The sequence below is a fragment of the Cygnus atratus genome, chromosome 1, assembly GCF_013377495.2.
Source record: "Cygnus atratus isolate AKBS03 ecotype Queensland, Australia chromosome 1, CAtr_DNAZoo_HiC_assembly, whole genome shotgun sequence".
Lineage (NCBI taxonomy): Eukaryota > Metazoa > Chordata > Aves > Anseriformes > Anatidae > Cygnus > Cygnus atratus.
The window spans coordinates 67345397-67371815 of record NC_066362.1 but is presented as its reverse complement, the minus strand read 5'-3'; the positions used below and the strand labels follow the sequence as shown (position 1 = coordinate 67371815).

The following is a 26419-nucleotide window of genomic DNA, read 5'->3' as shown; positions in this document are numbered from 1 at the left end:
AACAAGGAAGTGAGATTTTTTCCTCTGCCCTTCTTTGTAGGCTTGGGGAGAGTAACGCAACTGAGTTTAATTTTGTGGGATGTGGACAGAAGGCAAAATATATTATTAAAAAATATAGTGTAGAGATGCATTTCTCTCTAGATAATACATAAATACTCAAAACCTCGTTTTACTGCTTACACTTGCCTTGTGGCTTGAAATATATCCCAAATTCCTCAAGTTTTGTGCAATCTTTTCTCTTTCATGGAGGAATGAAAATGCATGAATTTGGAGCTGTGTCTTCTTCCTCCACTCCTCGTAGCCCTCTGCTCCTGAGCAGGGGGTGTCCAAAAGCCATTTCTGATTCATGAAGCACCCTGTGCTCAGGCCAATAGTGTGAGTCAGGAGTGAGAGATTTCTTCCGTTCCCTGCCTCAGCTTGGACAGTTTTGAAAATCATCTCTGGAAAAGTATTTGCGGTCAGTTTGGCATTAGCTTGTATATCACTTGTGCATAGTTTTCTGCATCATGTGTATCATCCTGCTTTGGAGTGCACTAGAGCATGACAAGGAGAGCTGGATAATAACAGCCTAATAGGAGGGAAGTGCAAAGTACATGACACTAACTTTTACGCTCTTCCATTTCAAGAGCACATCCAGCAGCATCTCATCTGCTCCTGAAAAAGCCCTCATTAGAGCATCCTTACTATTGTAGATAGAGGGCAATTTAAAGACTTGCTTGTTAACCACTCAAAGAAAGTGAAATCTGCTGGAGTTTAGTGCATTTGATTTAATTGCAGAGAACGAAGAGGTTGTGTGATGTATACCAGAAGTTTCAAAGGAGGGCCATTGCTGCTTCTGGCTGAGTGCTGCCAGAGCACTTTGTCCTTTCCTGGTCATAGACCAGAGCCCTCTGGTCACGTGTGTTGCAGCTGCATGGCTGCGTCTGCTAATGATTAAAAGCAAAGAGGATGTTTAGGCTTGCTTGAGCTTCCAGATTGCACCAAGCTGGAGGAAGAGAGTGGTGCCTGGCAAGCTGGTGCCTCTGCTTCTAGCTGCCGTGAAAGTCTTCGTGCAGGAGAGGGGATGCTCTGTGCATGCCGAGGAGCAGCCATCTGCTAAGCAGACCAAAGCCTGGCCAAGGAGCCCCTGGTGCTCACCAGTCAATCTGGGCAGCTGGAGAAGATGTCATGAGACTGTTTTTTTTTGTTTGTTTGTTCGTTTTCATGATAATGGACACCCTCCCTCTCCACAGTCGATAATTTTCTCATATGTTCTTCATGGAGGCATGCAAATATTCTGAGGAATTCTTCCAAGCTGAGCTGTTTGTGTTCTTGACTGGGAAAAGACGGAATGAGGAAGACAGGGACAGCAGAGCTTGTTTTGAGACTTGGCTGCAAATGTCCTGATTTGAGCCTAAATGTGCATGCACTTTTTCCCCATTCCTAGAGCAAAAGTACTCGCTATTTCCCCAAATGAGTGTTGATATTAGCATGACTCAAAGCTGTCAGCTGAAACCCTGTGCACCTTTTCTTTAGCCAGGTATGAGAATCCAAATGAAGGGCCCCTGCAAGGGCCTTGCACTACCAGGTGTGATTCAATTCATGTTTCTGTATTGCAGTTTTGACAGGGTAGAAGAGGACCTAATGGGTGCAGGTGCTGCAAGGCCATGTGAGCAGGAGCAGAGGGTGGTTGTGCCCTCAGAGGACCCTCCTGTGCCTCAGCTGCACTTTCTTTCCTTTGGGTACAAGATTTTCAAGAGGAGCTGCTCCAGCAGTAGAATTGGAGAGCAGCCAAGGCTTGTGCCCAGGGGAGTGGTCTGGTCACAGGAAAAGGGCTGAATTCACCTCCCTTCTCCATCTCTACCTTCTGTAATCCTCCACCTCCCCGAGCTGATTAGAGCACCCAGCTGACCCTGTTTTTATGTTTTAAAATGGGCACATACATCTCCCACTAACGTCACCTGAGAGGTTGGCACTGCCTGTGGCATTGCCGGCAATTTAAATCCCCTTGGAAGAACTGAGTCACAAATCTGAATAATAGCAAAGGAAGCAAATTTTTTGGATGTGTACTTTGCCGAAATGTCACCTTCAGCGCTCTGGACTCCAGCCATGCTGTTTTCCCTTCCATAAAGGGCACAACGGTAGTTAGCTTGGCCATCTTGGCTAGATATTAATTGTGCTGATGCCTTTGGCTATGAGCATTGACCTTGCTCTGCTTGAGCAGCAAATGTCTCAGTAACCTCTCTGTTCATCCCATGCAGTGTAACATCCCTGCAGAGCTGATAAGGGGAGTGGCCATGTAATCCCCTGGGGTTGGTTAGGTGGGTGGTGATGGATGGTGGCTGTATGGGGACACAAAGCAGTCTCTTAGGAGAGTAGTGGCTCAGCTCTGCTTTGGGAGAACACTTTACAGACCTCATTGGTCTGTGCTGCTGACTGCACGTCGTGGAGACTTTCCATCGTCTTGTGGCCTCTCTTTGCAATAAAACTGAGTTGGAGCATCAATGAAATAATGTGTGGATAGCTTGTGTTTCAGTAAAGGCAAATCTGGAGAGAACAAAATAATCTAAAAAGTTGTTTAGGTCTGTTTCGTAGAGTGCAAGGTAGTGTCCACGGAACAGGAGAAAAGTCCCCTTTCTGTGGATCTTTTGCAAAATACGAGGCTATTGGACTAGGGAGTCTCTTCCTGGTTGGTTCATGGAGAAAATGTTTAAAATGTGACCCAAGCGTGGGTAACTTGGGGACTAAGCTGTTTGTGGATAAACAAACATAGGGCTGTTCTTCCAGTTGTAAACCATCTTGTCCCTGTGCTAAATTTTATTTTGTGCCATAGTGTCGGCTCTCTCGTGTGTGCTGGACTTCAAACTCAGGTGTCCCAAGAGAGTTTGAGATTTTTATATCTTACTTTTACTTCCCTGTAAAGTCAGAAAGAGATCATAGATGACTGGAGTAATTGTAGCTTCTGCCATTTCACTGAAGTCTGTCTGTGAAGATCTGCCTGCCTGTCAGATCTGTGAGGTTTTGGAAAGAATAATGCAATAGCTGGGAAGCATAAATTGCCACATCTATTCATGAAATCCCCTACCTCTCTAATGCTCTTGCAACCTCCATTGGGAAATACGATATTTGTAGCTGTCAGTGTTAATGATCTCAGTGGTCATCCAACCCAATCAGACACGAGAAGAGGACAGTCATGATGCTGATGGCAAGCTGAGTCACTTGTTTAAGGGCCTTGAACAACATGGGGGACTGCTGTGGGGGCTGTGGCAGGCTTATTTTTTCCTTGAAAAACCTTGTTTCACAAAGTCTGCTGCAGATGTGCATGACAAAAGGAAAAGGAGGAGAAACACATACGGCTGAATTAGACAATATGAGGAAAGAGAAGGGGTTATGTAAAGTTGAAGAAGCAAGGGGTTATGGTTTAGAAAAACACTGAGATAATGAAAGATAATATATAGATGAGGTAACTGTAATATTTTTTCTTCCCCCTGAAACTTGCCTTGTGAGATCCTATGGGAAATAGAAGTTGACGTCTGCTTACTTTGGATAGTTGAGCTGGAAAAACAAATGAGATGGTATGCATGAGACATCACCCTTGTAGGCCTATTGCAGTGCCGATATGAGTGATAAGTTATAAAAGAGAGAGGAGGTTGCGGTGAGCCAACTCTTTATCAAACAAGACTGAAGGACAGGATATTTTTGTAAGCCCATTTTAGCACCGATTGGGTGCATGTTATTACCTTTTATTCTTTTTAAAAAATTATTAAGCTAATGAATTTCTTGGGCATGCTGTGCATAGAAGCAGTATCAAGTGAGTTTAAACTGCAACAAGGATTTAGAGTATTTATTGAGAACTTTTTCAGAATAAGGTTAATGAGCCCCTGGGGTACCCCAGACTTGGCTTTTAGCCTCTCTAGCTGGTGGCAGGAGGAGAGGTTGAGCAAATACTTTTTGGGAAGTACCTTGGCACAGTTGCTCCTGCCCCGAGGATGGGAGATGACTTCTTTCCTTCTCAGCCCCATTTTCTGTGATTGCGAAACTGTTTAGAAAAAATATTGCATTTGGGGGAAGGGCATATGCATGGTAAAATCTGATGTGATCTGAGTAATTTTCCAAGAACTTTCTCCTGGTTCTTTCATACTCCAGGTCTGACCCAGACCTGCCCTAGGTTAGACAACAAGCATCAGAGTCCTGCATGGAAGTGTGGATATCTAAGAGTCTTTGTCAATATGTTTGTTAATTATTTATACCTCTAAAATATGAGTATAATTTAGTATCTTTTATCATTTTTAATTAAAGTGGAGTTCAAGAGGGTACATGCTTAACATTTGAAACCTATAAAGATAAAAGCTTTTTTTCATAAAAGAGCTTCTTTAAAAGCTTTGTTTTTATTCTTTAGTCTTATTTTCCTCTTTTAGTTTCTTCTCACAGTAATATAAAGACATATGTATTGAAGACAAGTAATAAGCACTGGGAATGGCATGCAGAAAAAAAAAAGATAAAAAATAGAAAAAAGTTCAGCTTTTCATAGGGTTTCAGAATTCTTTGGGTGTTTGCTAGAAGTGCTGGCTTTAATCCAATGTGCTTTTATTGGCATACATGAACAAATTATCCAGGACACAGCTATTTTTCTTACTGTAGTAAAAACAGGGACTCTGAATGGAGGCTTTGTGTAGGACAAATATTTTTCGTTTGAAACTGGGTAAGAGTTTAAAGTTTATCTAATGTGCCTTCTGGAAAAGGAAAAATTATCCTTTTCAATCTCATGAAATAGAATATATATTACAGTATAAGTAACTCAGAGCTCTGTAAACAAAATTAAATCATTGGTGAGGAGCTGGTGAAGTTTTATAATGAACAAGATTTCTTAGTTGCTTACAGTGTGGGGGAGAACTCTATTTATAAGGGCCTTCCTCTTTCAAAAAAGTTTCTGTGGATGCCCTTGCTCTAGCATCTTCTTCAGGGATATTTGTGTTTTATGCCCACATGGGTGTAACCAGGAGGAAAAAGGCCTTATAGATAAAGACCTCAAGATAGCATTCATTATTTTAAGGACTATCTCAATGGGTAATCCTTCTTACTCCAATTGAAATTGTAACTCACTTTGCAGTGGTGTCATTGCTATGAAAGTCAAACAGCCTGTGAAGTCTGGCAGTTCTGTTTGGTATCATATATTAGAAGTACCAAGGAGATGCGGAGTAGTTGAAATGTGTTTTTCTGGGAGCAGGGAACTGAAAGAAAGAAAAAATAAATCCAACCAACCTACAGTGTCTTTGACTGTCAGTCTTGCAAGAGCCCTATAAATTAGTGACTCATCCTGAAAACTAAAGAGAACTTAGTTCTCTCTTAGCACTGTAGGAAGGTACCCATATTTTGAAAAAAGATTTTAGATATGTGTTTATGCCATAGCACTGGAGTTAGTTCTAGAAAAATTCTATTTTTCTATTTATATTTTATATATATATATTATATATATAAATTTTATATTTATATTTTCTATTTAATATTTTATATTGGAAATGAGTGGTGCACTCCAGTTTCCCCCAGTCTATCACCTCACCTCTCCAAGCAGGAAAAAATCAAAAAGCATTAGCACAAATGGTTTTTTTAGCTCCTTCCCTTTTTGCTCTCCATTTTACCACACACTCTTATTGCACACATGCGTGTTTCTAATAAAAGAACTAAGTGGAGAACAGTAATTCCATCTTCTAGAAGATTTTTTAGTGTTAGCTTCCTTCAAAACCTTTGGAAACTTTCTGAAAAACAGAGCTCCTCTGAGGTTTCCTGGGAGCAGGATGTAATGGGCCCCAGTCCAAGACTGAGGTTTTCATTGGGAACCCAGCTGACATAATTCAAAAAAGTAATAATTTGACCTTGGAAATGCCTCAACAAAATGTTTTAAATTCAATGAATCAGCAAATTGCAGTAAAATAACTGGTTGCAGTCTTTCAGAATCCCTTTCTAGTGATGCCTTACTAAATTTGATGTGGTAACCAGCAATGACAAATTTCTGGACAAAATTTTCTTGTGATATGTGAAAACTCAAACTCCACAATTAGAGGAAATTGGAGCCAAAACCATTTTGTGCTGATTATAATTTGACTTTTTAAAAGGTTTATGATGTTGTCATCTTTAATCACTGAATGTTTGCTGGAAGCCTAACGACCGATTCTAAGTGCATTGAAGTTTATAAAACAACAAAACTTTATACTTTTGCTTCTAAAAATCAAGTCTGTAGCTCTGGGCATTCAAATCAGAGACTGCTTTAGAAATGTGAATTTGTTAATTAGGGAAAGAAATCACATTTCGGTACTTGATCAAGTAATTAAAAAAATACTCAAAAACTTGACATAAGCTGAATATATGTTTTCATATCTGAAATGCATATAGAGGAAGAGCTTTGCCCAGATTGCTGGAAGACAAAATTGTATATGTATAGGGAGAAATAAATAACTGAAAATAGGAAAATCAGAGACATGAAATGCCAGAATTTTAAATTGCTTTTCTTCCCACAAGTTGTCAAATCTGTTTCTGTTCAGTCTTACTTTGTTCCGTGCTACCAAGGCTTAGTTACAGACATACACTGTTAATTCAGTGGTGGACTGTAACTTATGCAGCTTAGTTCAGCATGTTCTTATATACTTCACTTTGTGCTTAGTAGTTGCTGTCCAGTGTGAACTAGTCAGTTACTCATAGATTTTAAAATAGTGCCTTTTGTTTACTCACTGCATTGGAATATAGTCTCTTTGGATTATGTGTACATTAATGCAAACAAAAATGGATGTTCAAAATTTTTGGTTACTCAGATAATCATCACCAGCTGATGTTTGGGTGCAGGTGAGGTATTGCGTACCTGAAAGTGCTGAGAGCTGCATAGGCTGCATTCAAAGTCAAGGATCTTACTGATCATAGTCACACCTGTTTTTAACCCTAGGTGACATGAAGCAGTTCTTGAAGTCTGCTGTTGCACATTTGTCATTCAGAATGCAAAGCCTTGGAAAAAAACAGTGAGATGTAGAAAGACTGGCCATTTGGCTTCACAGTTCTGTAAAAGCAAACAAGCTGCATAGCTCTTGTCATATCTCTACATTACTCCACTCTGCTATGGGACAAGAAATGATTGTGGATTACCTGGTTGGTGTCTAGGGGGTATTCCGATTAGAGGAGAAAACATATTTTTTCTAGTGCATATTTTCCAGTGGCAACAAAATCTTATTTTATTTTTTACAGTATTAAATTGAACATCACAATCAGCTCACTCATCACCCCTGGGTGATGGCAGTACGGATTTCCTTCCTTCTTTCCAGGTGGGAAAATTGAACAGGTTTTCTAAAAGTCAGTGAGGCTGGTGTTAGGTCTTAAAATAGCTTCTGATGTAACTCGTTCTCCAATTCTCTTTAAAAATTAATTTTGTTTTCTTCTGCCTTGTCTCTCTTCTGCCTATTTTCAAAGTCCCTATGGTTTTATTTTTGTTGTTAGTTTTCTATATGGACACTGTGAATCCAGCCCCCTTCTCATGGTGTCTCCTACCGTTAATGAAAAATAGAAGAGATAATGATCAATTGAGTGACTGGATGGTGATTTAGATACAAACTTTCAGGAGCAGCATTTTTCCCACATAGATTAAAAACACAGTATTTTTTTTAGGTTCCTGAGTTTGAAAGAAATAGGGTTCCTGTAAAACAGGGTAAATTTTATAGATAACATACTTTTCAGTTGTTAGTGTCTCTGAACCAGCTTCAGTTAAATGTTGAAAGTGCCCTGCTGTGAGGAAGGGCACAGAGGTTGCTGTCATACCATACAGCTATGTAACCACATGGCTTTATGGACAAGTACTGCTTCTGTGTTCTGTGCATGCATGAAAAGTGAAAACCTGGTCTCTCCTGGGAGATATGCTTGGAATGAGTTCATCCTTTCCAGGCAGCATGTGTTAATTTAGTACTTCAGTGTATACGTGATGTTGCAAGGTCATTGAAAAGTATTAGGGGAATATTTTTAAATTACTTCTGAGAATATGAAGAGTCTACTGCCTCTTAAAGTGTTAGTATTTCTTGTTTAAGCCCAAAAACTTGTTATGGTGACATTAGTTTCTAAAACATCTTAATCTAAACTCATGAGCTGTTACATATCAGCCTTGTGAAGCTTCATTTGCTGCCATTCTTGTACATTACTAGATCTAGATGAAACTAAAGACCTTTCTTAATTGGGAAGTTTGAAAAGTTAATCAGCATCATTGGAATACCTTATGTTATTTTTTTGTTTTAAAAGAAAAACTGTTAAGCTTGCAAGTAAGATGTGGATAGCTGGTTAAGCCAGTTTCATTTGGTTAACTTGCAGGAGCAAGTAGTAATTTAACCACGAGTTCACTCATCTTTTAGCCAGATTAAGAGGAAATTTTTATCTGAAACAAAAACAGACAACACTTACAGACATATTCTTGTTCATTTTTAGATGTGTCTGCTGCCTTTACAGTAAGTCTTCCTTTTTTACTTTTAAATTCTTCTAATTTCTTAATGTTTTTACAAGCACTTCACTGCAAGAAAATATTCAGAAGTAATTCATCAGTTACAGTCATAGCTTGTTTTCAACCTGAAATGAAAAAAGTATGTTCAATTTTCACGAACCTTTTGACATGTAGTGTCTTCTGGGTAGTGGGAACCTTACTCTCATGACATCTGGCAATAAGCACTCTTTGCACACTTTCTTGCTGAGTTTTCTGCTGATCTATCTAAAAGTGCACAAATGTATAAATATCATTTATAAGTTCTCCTTTTGAAAGTCAGATTGAAGGTTTGTTGATGATACACTGCAAGCTGACTTTCAAATCAATGTCTGGAGTGCCCTCTTTTGAAATCTAATGATCTAGTTTGTAGTGTGCTGTATCAAGAAATAGAAGGAAATAATGAAAAAAATCAGAGGGTGTGAAGAAGAGATATAAAGCTATGGTGTCTTTGCTAGCTCAGTTGTATTCACTAGTTAGTGGTTCCAAATTTTTATTTATTTATTTATTTATTTTTGTAATATAATAAAACCTGAGGAAATTATTTTACATCTCTCTGCAGGTGGAGATTTTGAGAGCACTGTTGCAGCCATGTTGAAATAGGATTTGTACCCTCTGCTAGTTCGTGTGTCTTTGTGTGTGCTCTGAATTTTGCTGGATATTAAACTTGGATAGAATTTTAGTTTTCAGGTTTCTGTCTTGAAACTGTTCTATAGCTGTTCCTTGAACGCTGGAAGGGGGAATTTAGTGATGGTGCTGGGCACGGCAAATGTGTTCCCAGCCTCCTTTCTGTGAGCCCACACAGGTGCATGCTGGCTCCTGGATGCAGTGGATGAGGCATTGAATTAACTTCTGGAGCAGTGTGCCAATGGCACTTCAAAGCTGTGGCCTCTTGAAACAGCTTCTTCTTTGGTCCTCTTTATATACTTGAGCTAGACGTAGCATTGACACTGTTTTTTTTGTTTGTTTGTTTTTTATGGTACATTTTAATCACATTTTTCTACCTCCTCCTATGAATTTCTTCATGTGCCATAGCCACCTTCCTCTTTAGACTGTTATTCTATATCTGTGGTTGTTTTTGCTTTTTTGTTTGTTTATTTTGGTGTGTGTGTATGTGGTGGGTTTTGTTGTGTGGCTTTTGTTTTATACAAGATACTGGTCTTCCAACACTGATGCTTTCTGTAAGGTCTGTATAATTATCCTGATCTTAGTAATTAATACTCATCATGCTTTAGAGGGGGTGGTTAATTCTCTAATTAAAAATATCAGTGAGTCATGGGTTTAATGCTGGCATATTTATTAACGTTCCTTTGTAACAACAGAGATTTTAAGTCTTTGAAGCTTTTGTATCTGTAAAGCTGTTTTATTTTCTTTCAGTAGGGGTAATTATAAATCATGGCCCAGACCTGAGTGAAATGAATGGAAATAGGTTACCATGTCTGAATAAGAACCAGTTTTCAAGCAGGTTCTCTATTAGTGTGTCAATACAAAGAGCTAAATCTGCGAACAGGATCTATCTGAAGTTTATTCATTCATTTTTTACTTTTTAGCTTCAAGTCTCCCCTTCCTCCAAATAAAAGATCCCTATCTTAGGTATATTGTCAGAATGTTTTCTTAACAATGAATCGCTGTAAAATATCATAAAAACAAAAATAAAATTTATGGGGCCCTTTCTATCTTGTTAGTTTTCCCAGCAGAAAACTTCTCTTTCAGCTAACAATTCTTTCTGTGGACTTGTCTTGCATTAACATATCCTGTCTCCTATGTTGACTGATAATTAAGTTTCAGAATTTTCTTAAAAAAATTATCCTGTCTATTCTGCTGACGAGAATACTCCTGATGAATTTAGCATACTCCTACTGAAGGACTGGGGGAAAAATATTAAATATCAGAAAGTGTGAATAATAACCAAAGCACTTTTTTCAAATTGAAGAATCAATGTTGATTGAGCTCACTTGCTGCCCTGTTGTGTGGAGGTGAATACATTTGTAAATCCCTCCTGCATGGTGCTATGTCTCCTGTCACATGGTGTTATTTCCCTCCTGGCCAGAGCCATAGTCATTCATCTGTCACTGTCACTAGATTCTTGAAATGCTCGTACCCCTCTGTCCCCTGATCTCAGTGGGCAGATAATATTCGATCTGTTCAGCTTTCTATAAGGAGCAAAATGCAGGGTGGGGGGAATGTCCACTCATTTCCTCCTCACTCCCAGATTTCTTTAGCAGGAAAACCATTTAGCTACATTACATCCACCAGAAGGGCTGATTGGGAATGCACTGAAATCTAAGCACAGGATGCAACTCAATGCAGATTTGTAAGACACAGTGTAGCATAATGCCAATGGCCATGCTGGACAACTGGTCTAGATTCGAAGAAGACCTGAAAATAACAACTTTTTCAAAATGAATTTATAGTGGTTATTGTACTTAACATATTTACTTGAAGTTCTGATGCTCAGACGTGGGTGTATACCAGAGCACCTGTTCTTTCTGAGAAAAGCTTCAACCTCCCTCCCCATCCATCATTAATGAAGAGTGGCTTGAAAGAGGCAAAAGGGACAGCAGCCAGAGCAATGGTGAAAGAAGGCCAAGTCTTTTGTCTTGAAATTGCATCACTTGGCAGGTCTAGCTTTCAAGTTTGTGTGTTATGTTTACCATCATCTTTTTACTATCCTTTTGTTGCTCTAGTCCCCTTAGTAGGAAATGGAAAACATTATACTTTGAACCTGCTGCCAGCCCAAAGAGTAGCACTTTGTCTCTGAGAAATTCTGATATCAATGTGCAGAGGATGGAAAATCCCCAATGATCATTTCTGAAGCAATACCTACTTAAATGCACGTGTGTGCATCTTGATGTTTGTCTAGAGGCAGGATGCTGAACAGAGTGCAGAAGGCATATTTGCTCTTGGTTGTTGTCGGAAACGAGTCTTGAAGTAGAGGGCAGTGGAAACATTTCATTTGAGACTGTCTGTGGCTTCCAGCAGGAGTTTCCCATTTGTAAAATCTGTGGTTGTGGTGAAGATAGGGAACAAGAAGTTAGACACAAGAGGACAAGACACCGATACAAAAGAACATAAGGAATAAGTGAAGAAATGACCTCAGTGTGGAGGTACAAGGGGATTAAAAAGTACCAACTGGCATGAGGGAGTAACACGGGTTTGAAGGAAGGCATGTGGGTGAAGAGGGTGAATCAAGAAGCAGCGCATGAAATATAAGAAATGAAACAGCAAGCAAGTTTTCAAGAACAGCAGCACTGAATGCTGTGGAATAGCAATGCTAGGCATTTTTATTGAAGCTATAGTGAGTTACAGCGTAGTATGGAGTCATCTGATTTTTTGTTGTTTTTATTGTCCCTCCCCCCCCCCCCCCCCCCCTTTTTTTTTTTAAGGGGAAAGTTTGGAGAGACAGGGTCCTTTTGTGACTTTGATACAATGTCAGATCTGCTACAGATAAGGGTTACCTTGTAATGGTCCACTTGCTTTTGTTTAGGCTGGAGTTACAGTCTGTGCCTGTTATCTAGCTGAGGAAGAATCTGTATGTTTTTTGGGGCATGTGGTAACAATGGCTTCTGACTAATAACATTTTCTTAATCTGTAGATAATTACTGTTCCAGCCATTCTTGGCTTTCCTCTTCCTTCCCGCGCATCTTCCTCTCTTTAACCCTCCTGGCTCCTTGCATAATGTCTAAAAACCCCACACCACTCAGCTATTTTTTTTTGTTTGTTTGTTTGTTTTGTTTTGTTTTTGTTTTTTCCATTTGATATTGTGATCTATCGCTGGTGAGACTGATTGATTCAGGATGAGTGGAAAAGAGCACCATTGTCTTGTATATCTCATTTTCTATAATGAGATAGTTCTGCCCTTCTAGAAAAGGGATTTTTAAAATAAATTGAGGGATTTTGTTTCCTTCAAACTCCTGCTAGGAAATTAAATGGCAGGATGTGTGAGTTGTCTATGTGTCAGCTTATTCTTGCACACAAATTATATTGCTTTCATCAGGATGCTGTGCTGTAAGGTGGGGAAGGCAAGGAGTATTTTAGGATTTGGGCATGTTTTTAATGAATATTTATGACCAATGAAATCATCTTGTATACCACTGCTATACTGTCCATATTTGAGGTTAGCCCACCAGTAACTGTCAACTGAAGAACCGAGTTACATCTTGCTCAGAAATGGTTTGTCATTTACAAAAACTAGACCTTTGTCATTTATGTTGCTGCTTACTATCAGTATCTTAGAGTCCTGCCAGAAATAAAGCTGATGGCACTGGTGAAGTCCTGGGTGGATTCTTTTTCTTCAGTCTCAGATCCTGCCAGAAAAGGATTTTTTTTTTGTTTGTTTTGCATTAAAGAATTTCCTACTTAAAACTATTTTTCTCATGATATTTATTGTAAGTATTTTTAATATACTTCTACATAAGTATTTTAACATTTATCTCACTATTTATTGTTATTTTTACATATTTTCTTATGATTCTTTTCTTCCTAAATTCTTGTTTAGTTTTCCTGTTTTAAAATATTTACTGTTCAGAGCAGGCTTTATTTCTTCTCAGGATTCTCAGAAAGGCATGACCATGCTTGGATATATTCACAAGTAAACTGTTGATACTTCAGGTCTACTTAAAGAGGGATTGTACAGTTAATTTTGAAGGATGTTTATCTTAAAGTCTACGGTACCAGTATATTTTACCATGAACTGCTGGGCTGAGGTGAAAGGGAAGATTAAGGAGGAAGTGGAGTTTATTAATAGACTCCTGGATGACAAAAGCTTAGCAATGTGCACTGGTTGACTTTTTCTGTGGGACTGATTGTAAGAGATGAAAGAGTATTTGAGATGAAAAATACAGCAAAGAAAGCTGTACAAGCGCATAGTAAGTGAAGCACTACACTTCGTTATTCTTTTAGGTTTCTGCCTTGTCTCCATTATGCACCTAAGAAAATTTTAAAGTGTTTTCTTAAAATGTTTTTTTCAGAAATATTTAGACTGAGAGAGATGAAATAGCATGATAATTTTGGTGGAATCATCAGTACCGAGGACTTTATGAATAATGACTATGAAGGGTTAGATTTTATTCACATTCAGGAGCTTTCTTCAACAAAGTTATGAGAAGTACTGTGTAGGCTCTGGAATTGTGCTGTCAAAGGAGTGACCTTGATGTTTCAAAAGCATTTGATTTCTTCTAATGGCATAAGAGATTGGAAATACCGTTGGCTTTACTCAAATCAAATAGAATATGGTGTTTTGTTTGCAAATCAGCTAAAACTCCCTAAAACTTTTGTGCTTACTTGGCAGAAAAAGGTTTCATCTCCCTTTCCCTCTCCCTTCCCATCTCCCTCTTCCTTGCTTTCTCCCTGAGACAGACAAAACCTCTAACTTTGGTTTTGCACCATCACTTTATCCTAAATGTAGTTTTAAAGCTTTTTGTATTAATGCTAAGTGGTGTTACACCTTACAGTGAGCAAGTATTTAGTCAAGGTATTTTCTTCTGATGTGAAAATTTGCTGTTCAAGGTCATCGTTGCTATAAAACTTGCAGTGCATTATGCTAATTTCAAAGACCGAAGCTTTGACTTCTAAGATATTACTTTCCTTCTACTTAAAATGTTTCACCACTATCATAAAATTAAGTGGAATAAAAGTAACAAACCTAATATGTTGCTGATTAAGAGGAAAAATTATGTCAGAGGAGCAAAATAATTTTGATTTTAAAAAACGTGTTTGTTTGCTTCCAGATAACTTTAAAATGAGTCGTTCAGGAATTTGTGATTTGAAAAATCACAGGTGGTAAATGGGTATAGAGAATAAAGTAAGAGTAATCTTAATAAAAGTATGTGTGGAAAGTATATGAAAAGAGGATACTGAAAAATAATAGACATAATTTGTGGAAGTTTTATGATCCACTCACTCTTAGGAAGCTAATCCTACTGTAAATTGTTAAGCAGTGTGTCAAAATTGAGCAGTGTTTCCAGATTATAGGAATTAATAGCCAATATGAAGTGTCAAAGGGCTTAATAGCAGCGTGATCTAGAGAACAGCAGTCTGAGTGGCTGTGGTCTGTGTGTGTATTAGAATGGCACAAGGAGTGCACAACGACCTGGCACATCCTGTTGTATAAATGAATATTTCTGTTCTTTCAAGTCATGGGTCAATTCCAGGATGCTTCCAAAAGGTTGTAATTGCTAATGAATTGAACAGTGCTCAGCATGGGGAGTGATTTGTTGTAGACAGCTGCCAAGTATTGCACAGTATGAAAAGTGGCTTAAGAGCAGCCAAACATGCTACCAGATTGGGTACGTGATATGTTATTGGCGACACGCAGGAGAGCTGGAAGTAAAATACGCATCTGTCAGTAAAGATCTTTTGCAAGGAGCAATCAAAGATCTAAAAGGAAACAAAAAAAAAGAAAAAGAAAAAGATTACAAAGTATGTGCTTGCTGTAGGGGAAATAGCACATTTCCACATGGTGACAATCGGCATGTAATCAATATAGCTCTGTTCTAGTTAGCTTTGCTAACTGTATCTCAGGTAAGACATGTCAGGTGAGAAAGATATAAAAATGACTCTGTGCTGGGTGCAGAAGTCTCAACCCAGCTTTTAAGCCTTAAAATAGCAGAAGGCTTTGGAGCTGAGGACAGAATTCATTTTAGATTTGTGTTTCTGCATGAAAGAGGAAGGGAGCAGAACACATACAAAGTGCAGTATGCGCTGTAGATCAATTGGCTGCTGCTTCATTGTAAAGCAGGAAGAGAACAGTTAAATTAAGCAGTAGGCTGACAGTGATTCAGAAAATAAGCTGCTTGTAAAATGGCTTTAGTACAACAAAGCAGGTTGTGCTTACTTTAGGAAATGGAACGTCTGTTGGATACAAATTTTATCTTACATATTTCTGAATAATTTGTGGAGTTGAAATAGTTTTTTCTATTTCATGACTCTGGATTCTAGATAATTATTCAAATATGTATTTAGTATACACATATGAAAGAATATTTTCTCATGGTAAATTCAAATAGTGATTTATTAATTGTAATATGAAAATCATTTTCCAGAGTCAATTTTAATTTCAATAGCATGATACTAAAGGTGGAAATTCTTTTAACTCTTTCATCATGGCTTTCTCAGGATTGCTATTATATGAGAGCTTCATTTGGCACACCAAACTTTCAGGAAATTACATGCTGCTAAAAAAAAATTATATATATTTTTTTAGTCCCAAAATAATTAACCTTGCAAGTTTCCTCCTGTGATAACAATTGTGTTTTGTTTTGATAATGCATTTTCTAAAAATTCAGCTGATACATTTTATAGAAGAAATATGTATCAAAAATTCATTTCTAAAGTTGCTTTCAAATAATTGAATTGTGGTTTAAACTCAAGCATGCTTGATTATTAAAGTTGCCATTTGGAACATCTTGTCCACTTCTGCAGCAGATGTTCTTTGTTTGGTCAGCCTTTTATTTTAAAAGTTATTCCTAAAGACTATTCTAATGGCTTAATTCACCAAATTATAAATTATTTGAAGCAAAACCTATCAAATTTCAACTGGGGGAAGTTCTGTAATAGGTCTTTAAGGTATTGCCACAATACAAGTAATAACAATTGAGCTTGTTGATGCAATTCCTTTCCCATTTCAGCCATAACTTTTTCATTAGGTTTGTATTACATCTGTATTAAACCTTCATCTTTTTAGAGGCTTCAATTCATTTGCTGCTGTTTCTTTTCGCAGATCGTTTCCCTCAGTAAGTGACAATAAGAATGAATGGACATATATCAAGTACCCCTCCTGGTGGATATGGAAGTTATTCTCCTCAAATCAAGTAAGGTTATGCCTTTGATTTTCCTTCCATGGAGAAAAAAATAGTTTTGTGCTTTTTTCCTTACACTTTCATTTCAGATGGAGCCATGATTATTAGAGTTCATTGGAATAATACAAAGGCAATTTCTGTAAAAGAGTGTTGCAGCTTCCCAACTATGTTACCAAACCGATAGGTATTATCTGACTGATTTTTCTATCAGTGTAAGTGTAAAGTTGTATTAAGGAATGTAGTCATCTGGCACAGAAAAATAAATTGCTGTAGCCACAATATAATTCGTACATGACTCAGAGAGGTCTTCGTATGCCTGAGCTGTTTAAGGCTAGCTCTGAGTGAATGCATTTTTGTGCATCAAAGATGAGGCTGCTCTTTCCATCTGTGAGAAAATACCATTTCTGGGTAAACAGAACTAAGCAACTGTTGCTTTCCTTGAAAGCATTACCTTTTCTGAGACAGGAGGATGTTCCTTGTGTCAGAAGCATGGCACTAGACTCATTCACACCACTAATAAGAACTGGCCTAATCTGATGCAAAAGAACATGTATTCCTGTATGGAGCAGGGCATCTGTGCTATCATCTGCTTCTCATATTGTTGTCCCTTCACAATGCGTTTGTATATGTATCATTATTGCTGTTACACTAGAAGGAAGTTGGATTGTCTTTTCATTTGTTGTAGGCAATGATATGCCTTTTATTTTTTATGAAAACCACATTAAACTGTTAAAAAACAATTAACACTTGTGTACGTAGGCAAAAGGCAAAATCCTACTAAGTCTTTGGCATAGTCTTCATTGTTATTCCTTCATAGTAATTACTCTTACCTTATGGTAGTGTTTATATGTATACCACACCCCCCTTGTGCATGATGTTGTATTAATGCAACAAAAAATAGCACAGAAAGGCTTCCAGCCTAAGAGAAATACACTTAATTATATTCATGATGCGGAACCAGTATCCAGTAGCATTACCTCTGTTAGCAACGTTGTAGGTGTGTATAGCCCTACATAATGGAAGGGTTTTATTCAATGGCTGTGTCTTTGTAACAAATATATCTATTCAGAAGTTAACCAGAAATGTTTTTTCCTTCCAGTGGCTATGGCTCACCAACATTTGGTCAGGCAGAGAGGGAGCAGAATTCAAGAACAAGTGCAAAGGCTCTTTATGGTAAGATGGTATAAAGTCACTGAACTTTTATGTTAGAATTGTTATTTAAACATTGATTGTGATGTCTTGGTATATATATTTTATTTATGTCTTTTATATAGTATGTATACAAAACTGAAATGTGTATACATATGTTTATAAGTAGGTATCTCATTATGTATCTGTCAATATGTATTAACAAAATAAAAGAATTAAGTGATTTTATTCTTACTAAAGTGATAGTTTTCAACAGTGATTTTTGCATCCTGTGTATGTTCACTCGACATACTGATTATGTGTGCTGACAGAAAAAGCAGGTGGTAACAGAAACCAGCAAGAGACATTCTGATGATTATTTCATCTGCAGATTATTTCTTTGGCATGCATTTCACTATTTTCATTTTATATCATCCTAATCATTTTTCAAAAGTGCATGTTTTGAATGATGTGGCAGTACTAGCAAGTATTTTAGCCATGTCCTTTAATCTTTGTGGGCTTTTAAAATGATACCTGTCTGAGGTTTTTCATGTGAAACATCATGGAATATTTGCATGTAAGTAGAATATGGGGACAAGTGAGTAAATTTGAAACATATAATGGTAAACGGCCTTTTACTTCTGAAATAATTGAATTCAAGTATTAATTGAAAATACTGTTTAACTACTGTGTTACAGGTGGCTACTGTAAAATGAGTTGTTGGTTTTGTTTTACTTCCATTGCTAGTAGATAGATCACAAAATTGCAGTTGTAATTGACAAGAACTGAATGAAGCAGAAGATTCAATTTTCCTGGAGCTTCAAGTAAAGATACATTTCCACTGCCTTTAGAGAGGGGTTTGCACATTTTACTGCTTCTGCTCAGTTTTATATACATAAACTAGGCTGTCAGTATCACCAACTGTATGAGCTGGAGAAAACAGGAAAAATACCTAAAACCTTTCTCAAATTCTAGGCACTTATATATTACTTTTAAGAATCATGTTACCATTCTGCTGCATCTGTCATGTGTCTTCAGTGTTTTTTCCTTTGTCATGCTTAGGAATTTTTTGCATTCTTTCCCAATGGAGTGAGAAGCAGTTAAGTGGTACAGGAATTGTTAAAAATTGCATGAAGTGTTTATTATAAAATATTTTATTAATTTATAATTAATAGCTAGTGTATGTATTTTGTTTGACCCATGAGGCTGAAAGAGTATGAGAAGATTGAAGGTCTCCTAGCTCTCCTTTTATATTATGTATAAGTATACTTCATGCAACTATATCAGTTATGTAAATAGTTCAAGCCTATGTATTTAATAGATTCACTTGTAGATATCTAAATAGTTTTAGTGTAACTAACATGGACCACGTTTGTTTTTTTTTTTTTTTTTTTTTTTTCTATGAAAGCTGTCAACGTAATGTTAGCAGCAAATTTTGTTCATGACAAACTTCCTTTTCTGGAAGTCATTTTCTGAATGTTACTTGGACTAAAGCACCTATCCATGGATATCAACAGGTGAAAATGGTACCTGGGCTCCTAAGTCACCACTTAATCTTGAATGCAATTTTTTCCAGTCACAGTGAAGATCTTAAAACATCTATCTATCTATCTATCTATCTATCTAATCTATCTACATATGTATATATATACATACATCATGGCATGAAGTTTAACTCTTGGGTCCCAGTGCTTATTTTGGTAAGGTCATTCGTGATCGTTCAGTCCTTCAGTCTTCAGGAAGAAGGCTGACTGCACTGCTGATTGGGAAAAGAGGCTGGAGTTTTATTTGTGTTACAGGCAGTTTGGTTAAAAACAGACTGCAGCCATTGCTATCTCTGATGTGGTTACCTGATAGCAAAAACTTGTTTCCAACTGCCTTTTCCTGTGTCAAATAATCTCTGTTTTGACCCATTTCCTGCCTGAAATGAAATGTTTTCTATTTGCATGATAAATGTCCCCCTGAACTAAGAGGAAGGATGCCCTCTGCACATTCTTAGGGGTTTTATTTCATTATTAAATTCCTCATCTCTCCATTTGAAATGGGTTTTGGCTCATACTGTCATCTATTGTTCTAGCATTAGTTTTCTTCTGCATTTCAGCACGCAGGGAGACGTGCAGCATAGGTTGGATCCAATAGCCAGTGCTGCACTGGGGATTTGCCAGTGAGTGACAAATTGCAGAGCAGCCCCCTTTCCTAGCAGTCATAAGCTAGTGTTTCACTCCAACTTGTTGGACTGTTATTCGGTACAGAATTGGAAGATTTTATGAAAGCAACTGCATCAGAAAAGACCAGGTGTTTTATATATTGTGTTTATATTCTCATGGCCGTGATTAGGTGCTAGCAGTGAAATTGCATGTGTATCTTTGTATTGCTCAAATACCTCATTCAGAGCAAGAAATGTGCTGTAATAGGGGTCTGTTAAAATAAGCCATCCATGTAACATTCTTGTGTTATTTGATACCCAAATGAATTAAACTAACAATTGACTACTAAACAATACACCTTCTCTGATAGCTAGCTGCATGTAGCCATCAGGGAGAAGAATGACAGCAAGAATTTCTGAAAGTGATAGTGTTTACTCCTCTGATACTGACATTTGTTTTTAAATCAAGTTTTGACCTTTCTCCTTGAAGGTGTAGATCACAACTCTTGCACTTTGCTCTGAGTCTCAGTTTTTTCCAGTTGCTGCAATATATTCTTAAAGGGGTATCAGCAGTCAGTCCAATGCAACCATAAATATACAGTAGTACTAAGTATTGTGGTTTTCTGCTTGTCAATGTGTGGTAATAATTTACAGTTGTATCAAGATTTGTAGGGCAGTTTGTGAGACACTTAATCCATCTCCATGTCGATTGCTATCTAATTTCAGAGCTTTGTCTCTTTTTACACTATATAGACATTTTCCAGTTTCCCTATGGAAGCATAAGATAGGATTCACCATTATCCTTCTTTTAACTATCATAACTGGAGTGCTGATAACTTTTATTACATCTTCTATGCAATTATTTGTAAGATATCAGTGGAAGTCTAGGCACAGGAATTCTTCATTTCTGTTTTAGGCTCTAGGCACTGAAAATTTGTTTGTACCTAAACATAGCATAGCCCTAACCAGCACCACTTGTGCTTTGAGTGAAACTTGTGGTTTTTTTTGTGAAGACTCGGCCTCGGGACTTTTACATTTGGAAAGAATTACCTAGATAAAGAATCTACCTAGATAATCTACCTAGATAAAGAATCATATTTGTCTTAGAATCATAGAATATCTCGAGTTGGAAGGGACCCACAAGGATCACATCCAAATCCTGGCTTCGCACAGGATCACCCAAAAAACAGATCCTATGTGTGAGAGTGTTGTCCAAATACTTCTTGAACTCCAGCAGACTCGGAGCTGTGACCACTGCCCTGGGGAGCCTGTCCAAGTGCCCACCACCCTCTCAGTGAAGAACCTTCTCCTGATACCTTGATGTGATTTTTCTGTGGTCTTCTTACTGGACAATGACAGAGTCAGACTGTGGTAGAATTTGTTAAGCAACTTTCTGATTTGCCATTTGGCTGTAGCCTCTTCCAGTGGAAAAATGGGTGAGAGAGGACTCTAGCTATGTCAGGTTCTGTACATAGCTCTGCCTCAAATGACCTTGGGCAAAGCTGGTGTTTTTGTCTGAAATAGTTACCTTTCCAAAGTATGAAATGGTCAGAAATAACTGGGGAGAGCACAAAGTTTTTGGTGTAATGAGGGCAATAATGAGTCTGTGTAGGGTACTGCCTAGTGTATTTTTAACTTGTCCAAAAGCCTTTCATTGAGAGTTTTTTCATTTGTTTTTGTTATCTGGTGTTTCTGTGGCTGCTTCCAAGTTCAGTATGAAGTCAGCACCTTTTTACATCTTTTTAAAACCAGAAATGTGGTCCATCCCTGATGATTGGTAAATGCAGTAAATTCACAAAGACTAGAAGAGCCATAGCATCACTCCATATCAGAAAGAGGCAGGAATATTAGTTTCTGTGGATCAGTATTTGTGTTCCTTTGAAAAGCTTAGTAGCTAGTAGATCTTATAGTCAGGGCCTATAAGTGAAAAGCTGTTCTGCTTTTAAGTTTATTGTGCTTGCCTTGTGAGAGATTTTATTTTGCTCAGATTCCTCCGGGTTGCTTTTGCTGTATATAATTGTGATTAAGAATTTGACTCTGGTGTCTTCTACTGTTATTCTTTTTATCTCTGCTTTCATGCTTTCTTTTATCAGAGGGAAAATATATTGTGTGCAGTGTATAAGCTAAGTTTGAACTTACTGTGCTATGAAGGCTGCACTGTTTTACATATTGGACGTAAGAGCTGTAATAAATAGAATAAACAGAAAAAAAAGAGAAAAAATAGAAAAAAAGTTGTGATTGTTTTATTCATCATATCTCAAAGCCTCTGTTGTAGAATATCACTTCAGCTGCAATAATTCTCTTCATGCTTGAAGGGACCCATGAGAGGCTGAGATTGATCGGGAGGATTAGGAGAGTGAAATGGAACATATAAAACATTTCTTTTTTTTTTTTTCAGTGTAAGGACTTGAACCCAGCCAGCATCTAAGGACCTACCCTGAGTGAGTTGCTTGGTCACTACCCCTCTCTCACTGCACAGTGGGATAGAGGAGAGAATAGAAAGAGCAAAAGCAAGGAAAAAGCTCATGGATTAATAAGTGAGGGGAAAAAGAACTAAAAACAAACAAATGAAATAAAAAAGAACAAAGCAAAAGCATTTTGTATTATATACTACTTACCAGCCTCCCACAGGCAGATCAATGTCCAGCCAGACTCTGAGCATTAGGTACTTTGGAAAGACTACCCCTCAGTTTTATTGTTGAGCATGGGTTTATTGCTGAGCATTACTTTATATGCTATGAGCTTCTGGTCAGTTTGGGTCAGTTGTCCTAGCTGTGCCCCCTCCCAGCCTCTTTTGGACCCCCAGTCAACTTGCTGGGGGGCAGAGAGAGAAATGGAGAAGTCCTTGATGCTGTGCAAATGCTGCTCAGCAATAGCTAAAACCTAGGTGTGTTATCAACGCAATTTTAGTCACAAATCCAAAACACAACACCATACAAGCTGCTGTGAAAAATTAACTCCATCCCAGGCAGACCCAGTCCATTCAGTAAGTCAGCAAATTCATGAAAATGAGTCATGCTTATTTTCAATAGTAGGGTATGAGTTATTAACATTTGAATATCATGTAATAAGTCAAGAGACGTTTTCTGTTATTCTGCAAAAGCAGTCAGAATTGTATCAGCGAATATTTTGCTTGAAGTCCAAGGCAGTGGAGCACATCAACAGAAGGGATACAAAGGGTTTATGTAGGGTTTATGTACTCCTTTCTGAGGGCAAGGTGAGAACTTGCAGAGATTTTTTTATTTTTTTATTTTTTATTTTTTATCATGTGGGGACTTTATTCATTCATTTGCATCCTTTATGGCACTTTCGTCAGCGCAATTTATGCAAGGCAACCAGTAAAACTGTCTCTCTGGGAACATGGGTTATTAGCAGCTAGCTTGATAATATGGGGAAAGAGACCTGCTTGCTAAATATTAGTTATAAAAAGGCTGAAAAACAAAGGTTAAAGAAAAACTTCTTTAGAAGCAACTGAAGAATTTTGCCTGATGCTAGGTTACTTATTAGAAATTGTATTTTGAAGGGTGAATGATTCAGCATGGATGGGTTACCCATAATATCTACCTCCAGCTCCTTTGTGGTGGTGGTGACAACATTCACAGCTACTACAGGCTACTTTTTACCTCATTCAAAGCCAGAAAAATGTTGCAGCACTGAACAGCAACTAAGAGCCTGTGAGGTGTTTCCCCCCACACACACTTTTTTTTTGTATGTGTGTGTATGTGTTGGTCTGTAACTGCAACAAGGCTTGGAAGCCTCCTCAGGTTTAGTTTGCATGCTTTACTGTAGAGTTTAGGTTGCACTGCTTTCCTGGGCTCTGGAGTCTGAAAGTCTGTAAGTTACATGTTGCAGTGTTTTTAGAAGAAGGGCTCGTTGGACAGATATCAAAGGTAACTCACATCTCTAACAGGTTCTAATAAACATTCTGCCAGCATAAGTGTGTTTAAAAAATAAACGGGTAAATAGGAACTGTTGCTGAACTCAAAGTAGACTGTCAGTTGTGGTGACCATATTTTTTATTTGTTAACACAGACACTGACTGAATTTTGCTAATTCAAATTCTATCAAAGTTCTTGTTACTGTCCTGTTGTAATTAAGAATGCCGAACTTCGGGGGGTCTCCTTTGCTCTCAGATGCAGGCAGTCACAGCTTTTATTATCACTCAGAAAGCTCTCTTTCTTAATACAAACACTATCATTCTCACCATGACATAGTATGTTGAAAACCTTGCCATCTTGTCCATTGTGAGTGCTGTGCTGTTCTGTGGAAGAGGATGTGTTAATCAGTGCTCCAAGTGTTCTTGGATATCCTAATGCAGAACAAAATTTCTGTGAATCAGAGCAAGGAATCTCTTGCAAAAGTCATTCTCTGTTTTTTAATTACTTTGGAGCCTTTACTTACACCAGGATGTCTTTATTTAAAACCACTCCAACTGTTATTGTTTGCAGGATTTTTAATCCTTACAGTGGTTGTAAGATTTTGTATCCTTGTGTAATTTGATATCATTAGAAATAATGCTCTTTTTTCACCTAATAATAGTAATAACAATCAAAGTTGAATATTTAATGTGTTGTTAATTGAAACTTTTTTTTTTAAGGGTATTTTCTTTCTTACTAGACAGTGTTTGACTATCATTTACAGTCCATTAAAGAGGGTTGTTAACTGATCCCCTTGGAGATGCAAATCATTCTATGGAGTTAAACTAGATACTATTTTTTTTTAATTCCCTTGTTTTGTTAGGAACAGATGGACTTTACTTCTTCAGATCATCATCCAAACAAAAAAAGAAAGGTAGCAAGTCAGACAGTACTGCTTCACTGACTGTTTTTGTTGGGATGTGCATGTGTGTGTCTATTATCCTTAAAAGAACAACAACCAAATAAGATGCCTTAAATAACATGCTGCAAAAGCAGAAATATTAGTTACAATTGGAATCAATGCAGGTCCTCTGTCCTGGGATTTAAGATACGGGGTGATGAAATTAAGACATCTATTTTTTAACAATTCACACACCTAGTTAAAAATTCTGATAATCCGTGGCATTCTTCAATTTGGTGTTTGCATTGGGACTCCTCTCGCTAAACCAAGCTGAGTAGCTGCAATAAGGGAGCAGGATAGCTCTTCTGCATGAGCAGTGTTTGTCATTGAGGAGGGGGCCCATCAAGCCAGGGAGGGGTTTCATAAACTGGGTTGTCTTTTGTGAAACTCACTGAGGATTGGAGAGGTAATGGGTGTGATTCTAAAAGGTGACAAAATACTTCCAGACATTACATCTGTAAGTGTAAGTGTCTTTCCTTGTCAGTACCTGAAATTCCTGTATGAAGGAATCCAGGTCACAGACAAGCTTTTTGCAGTGTTGCTTTTATGGCGTCCTCACTACAGATCTCTGTACATCACAGATCACGTGTTTGGTAGTAGGTAGCATTTTTAATTTTGCAAAAAGGAACTTATCTCTCGTGGTGACACAATCACACGCTCTTATTTTTGCCCCAACTACTCCAAATGGGTATGATGAAATGAAGGTAACATCAGTTACGTATATTTTCTTCCAAACATAATAAAACTGCCTATTTTACTTGAAGATCAGAAATGTAATTAAATGGAGATTAAAAAAAATATATATGCAGAATTTCCTTGTACTTCTTTTGAACAAGTCTCCTAGTGACTTTTTAGACAAAAGTCCCAGTGTTTTGGATTGGTCACTTTAGTGGTTATGGGGGTAAAAAAGAGAAAAACCCTCCAAATGTTGCATTCATCTTTTTTTCTAATAAAGTTGAAAAGTTCTTTTTCTTTTTTCTTTTCTTTTTTTTTTTTTCAGCATTCATCTTAATTCATTATTTTGTGGTGTGGGTGTGTGTTGTGTCCTCATCTTGCATTTCCCCTTCCCTTTTCCCCTGGTTTGATATTAATCTATTGTATGGAGTAAAAGGCCAACAATGTTTCTGATTTTGCAGCATTTTGTTTGTCAGATGAAAAATATTTATGTTCTGCGATATTTAATTTGTATTTTGTTGCTGCAGCTTTTGGCTTTTTTTTCCTTCCCTGTTTTCCATGTATTTTTCTACATTAGTAAGTTAGCAAACTGAATACTCTAGGAAGAGATAAGGAATGACTCAGGTCTGGTTTGTGTGTGACTTTGTTGTTTTCCAGATTTAGCATGAGAATTATGTTTATATCAGAAAACACTTTTGCTTTCAAGTGCATTCACACAACTATAACAAACCTAATTACCATGTTGCTACCAAAGTGGTAAGCCAGCGATTTTAATAGTCGGGCTTCCCAATTAAGTGTTTTCCATCAGAGCTCTACTCCCATCCAGAGTCAATGAGACAAGAAAACTGGCTTTTAACATGGATGTAAGTACGATGCTTGTGCTGAACTATGAAGGTTTTTCTTTTGAATACAGAAATAAACAGCAGCTCACCTTCTACTTTCATATATATGGCTAGTCTTAAGCATCTTTGAGAAGTATCCAAAACACAGCATGATAAGAGTTTGAATGAATAATTGTTCTTTCTTTTCTCCCTGTCTTTAGAACAAAGAAAGAATTATGCACGGGACAGTGCCAGCAGCATATCCGAAACTTCGCAGTATCACGTAGAGGTGAGACAGGGATGTATGACAAGGCGATGTACCAATTACAATTTTTGGTTACGCACAGTGATTTTTGCTTACATGATTTTTGAGGATAATATGCTTGAAGACATGTAAATCTTCCAAAATATCCTGCCAGCCTGAGGTCACTTCAGAACAGATTACACTGAAATGTATCAAATTCTCTAGCTTTGCCATAACAGGCTGGAATTTTTATGTAGAAGAATGTAAGCAAAGCTGTGTGTAGTTTGGCAAAGGGACAGGGCTTCTCAG

At 37.6% G+C, this 26419-nt stretch overlaps 1 protein-coding gene across 15 annotated transcripts in view; it reads left to right on the top strand.

The window, feature by feature from the left end:
* EPS8 (epidermal growth factor receptor pathway substrate 8) overlaps nucleotides 1-26419 on the top strand; it is a 134652-nt gene that overhangs the window by 61903 nt on the left and 46330 nt on the right. For all 15 annotated transcript variants that reach the window (XR_007709361.1, XR_007709360.1, XR_007709359.1 and 12 more), the window contains 3 exons: nucleotides 16200-16290; nucleotides 17378-17451; nucleotides 26088-26155. Coding sequence is in view for 12 of the 15 variants with exons in the window: in XM_035550825.2 (XP_035406718.1) it covers nucleotides 16229-16290; nucleotides 17378-17451; nucleotides 26088-26155 (204 nt within the window). In the remaining 3 variants the exon portion in view is untranslated. The remainder of the gene's footprint in view (nucleotides 1-16199; nucleotides 16291-17377; nucleotides 17452-26087; nucleotides 26156-26419) is intronic.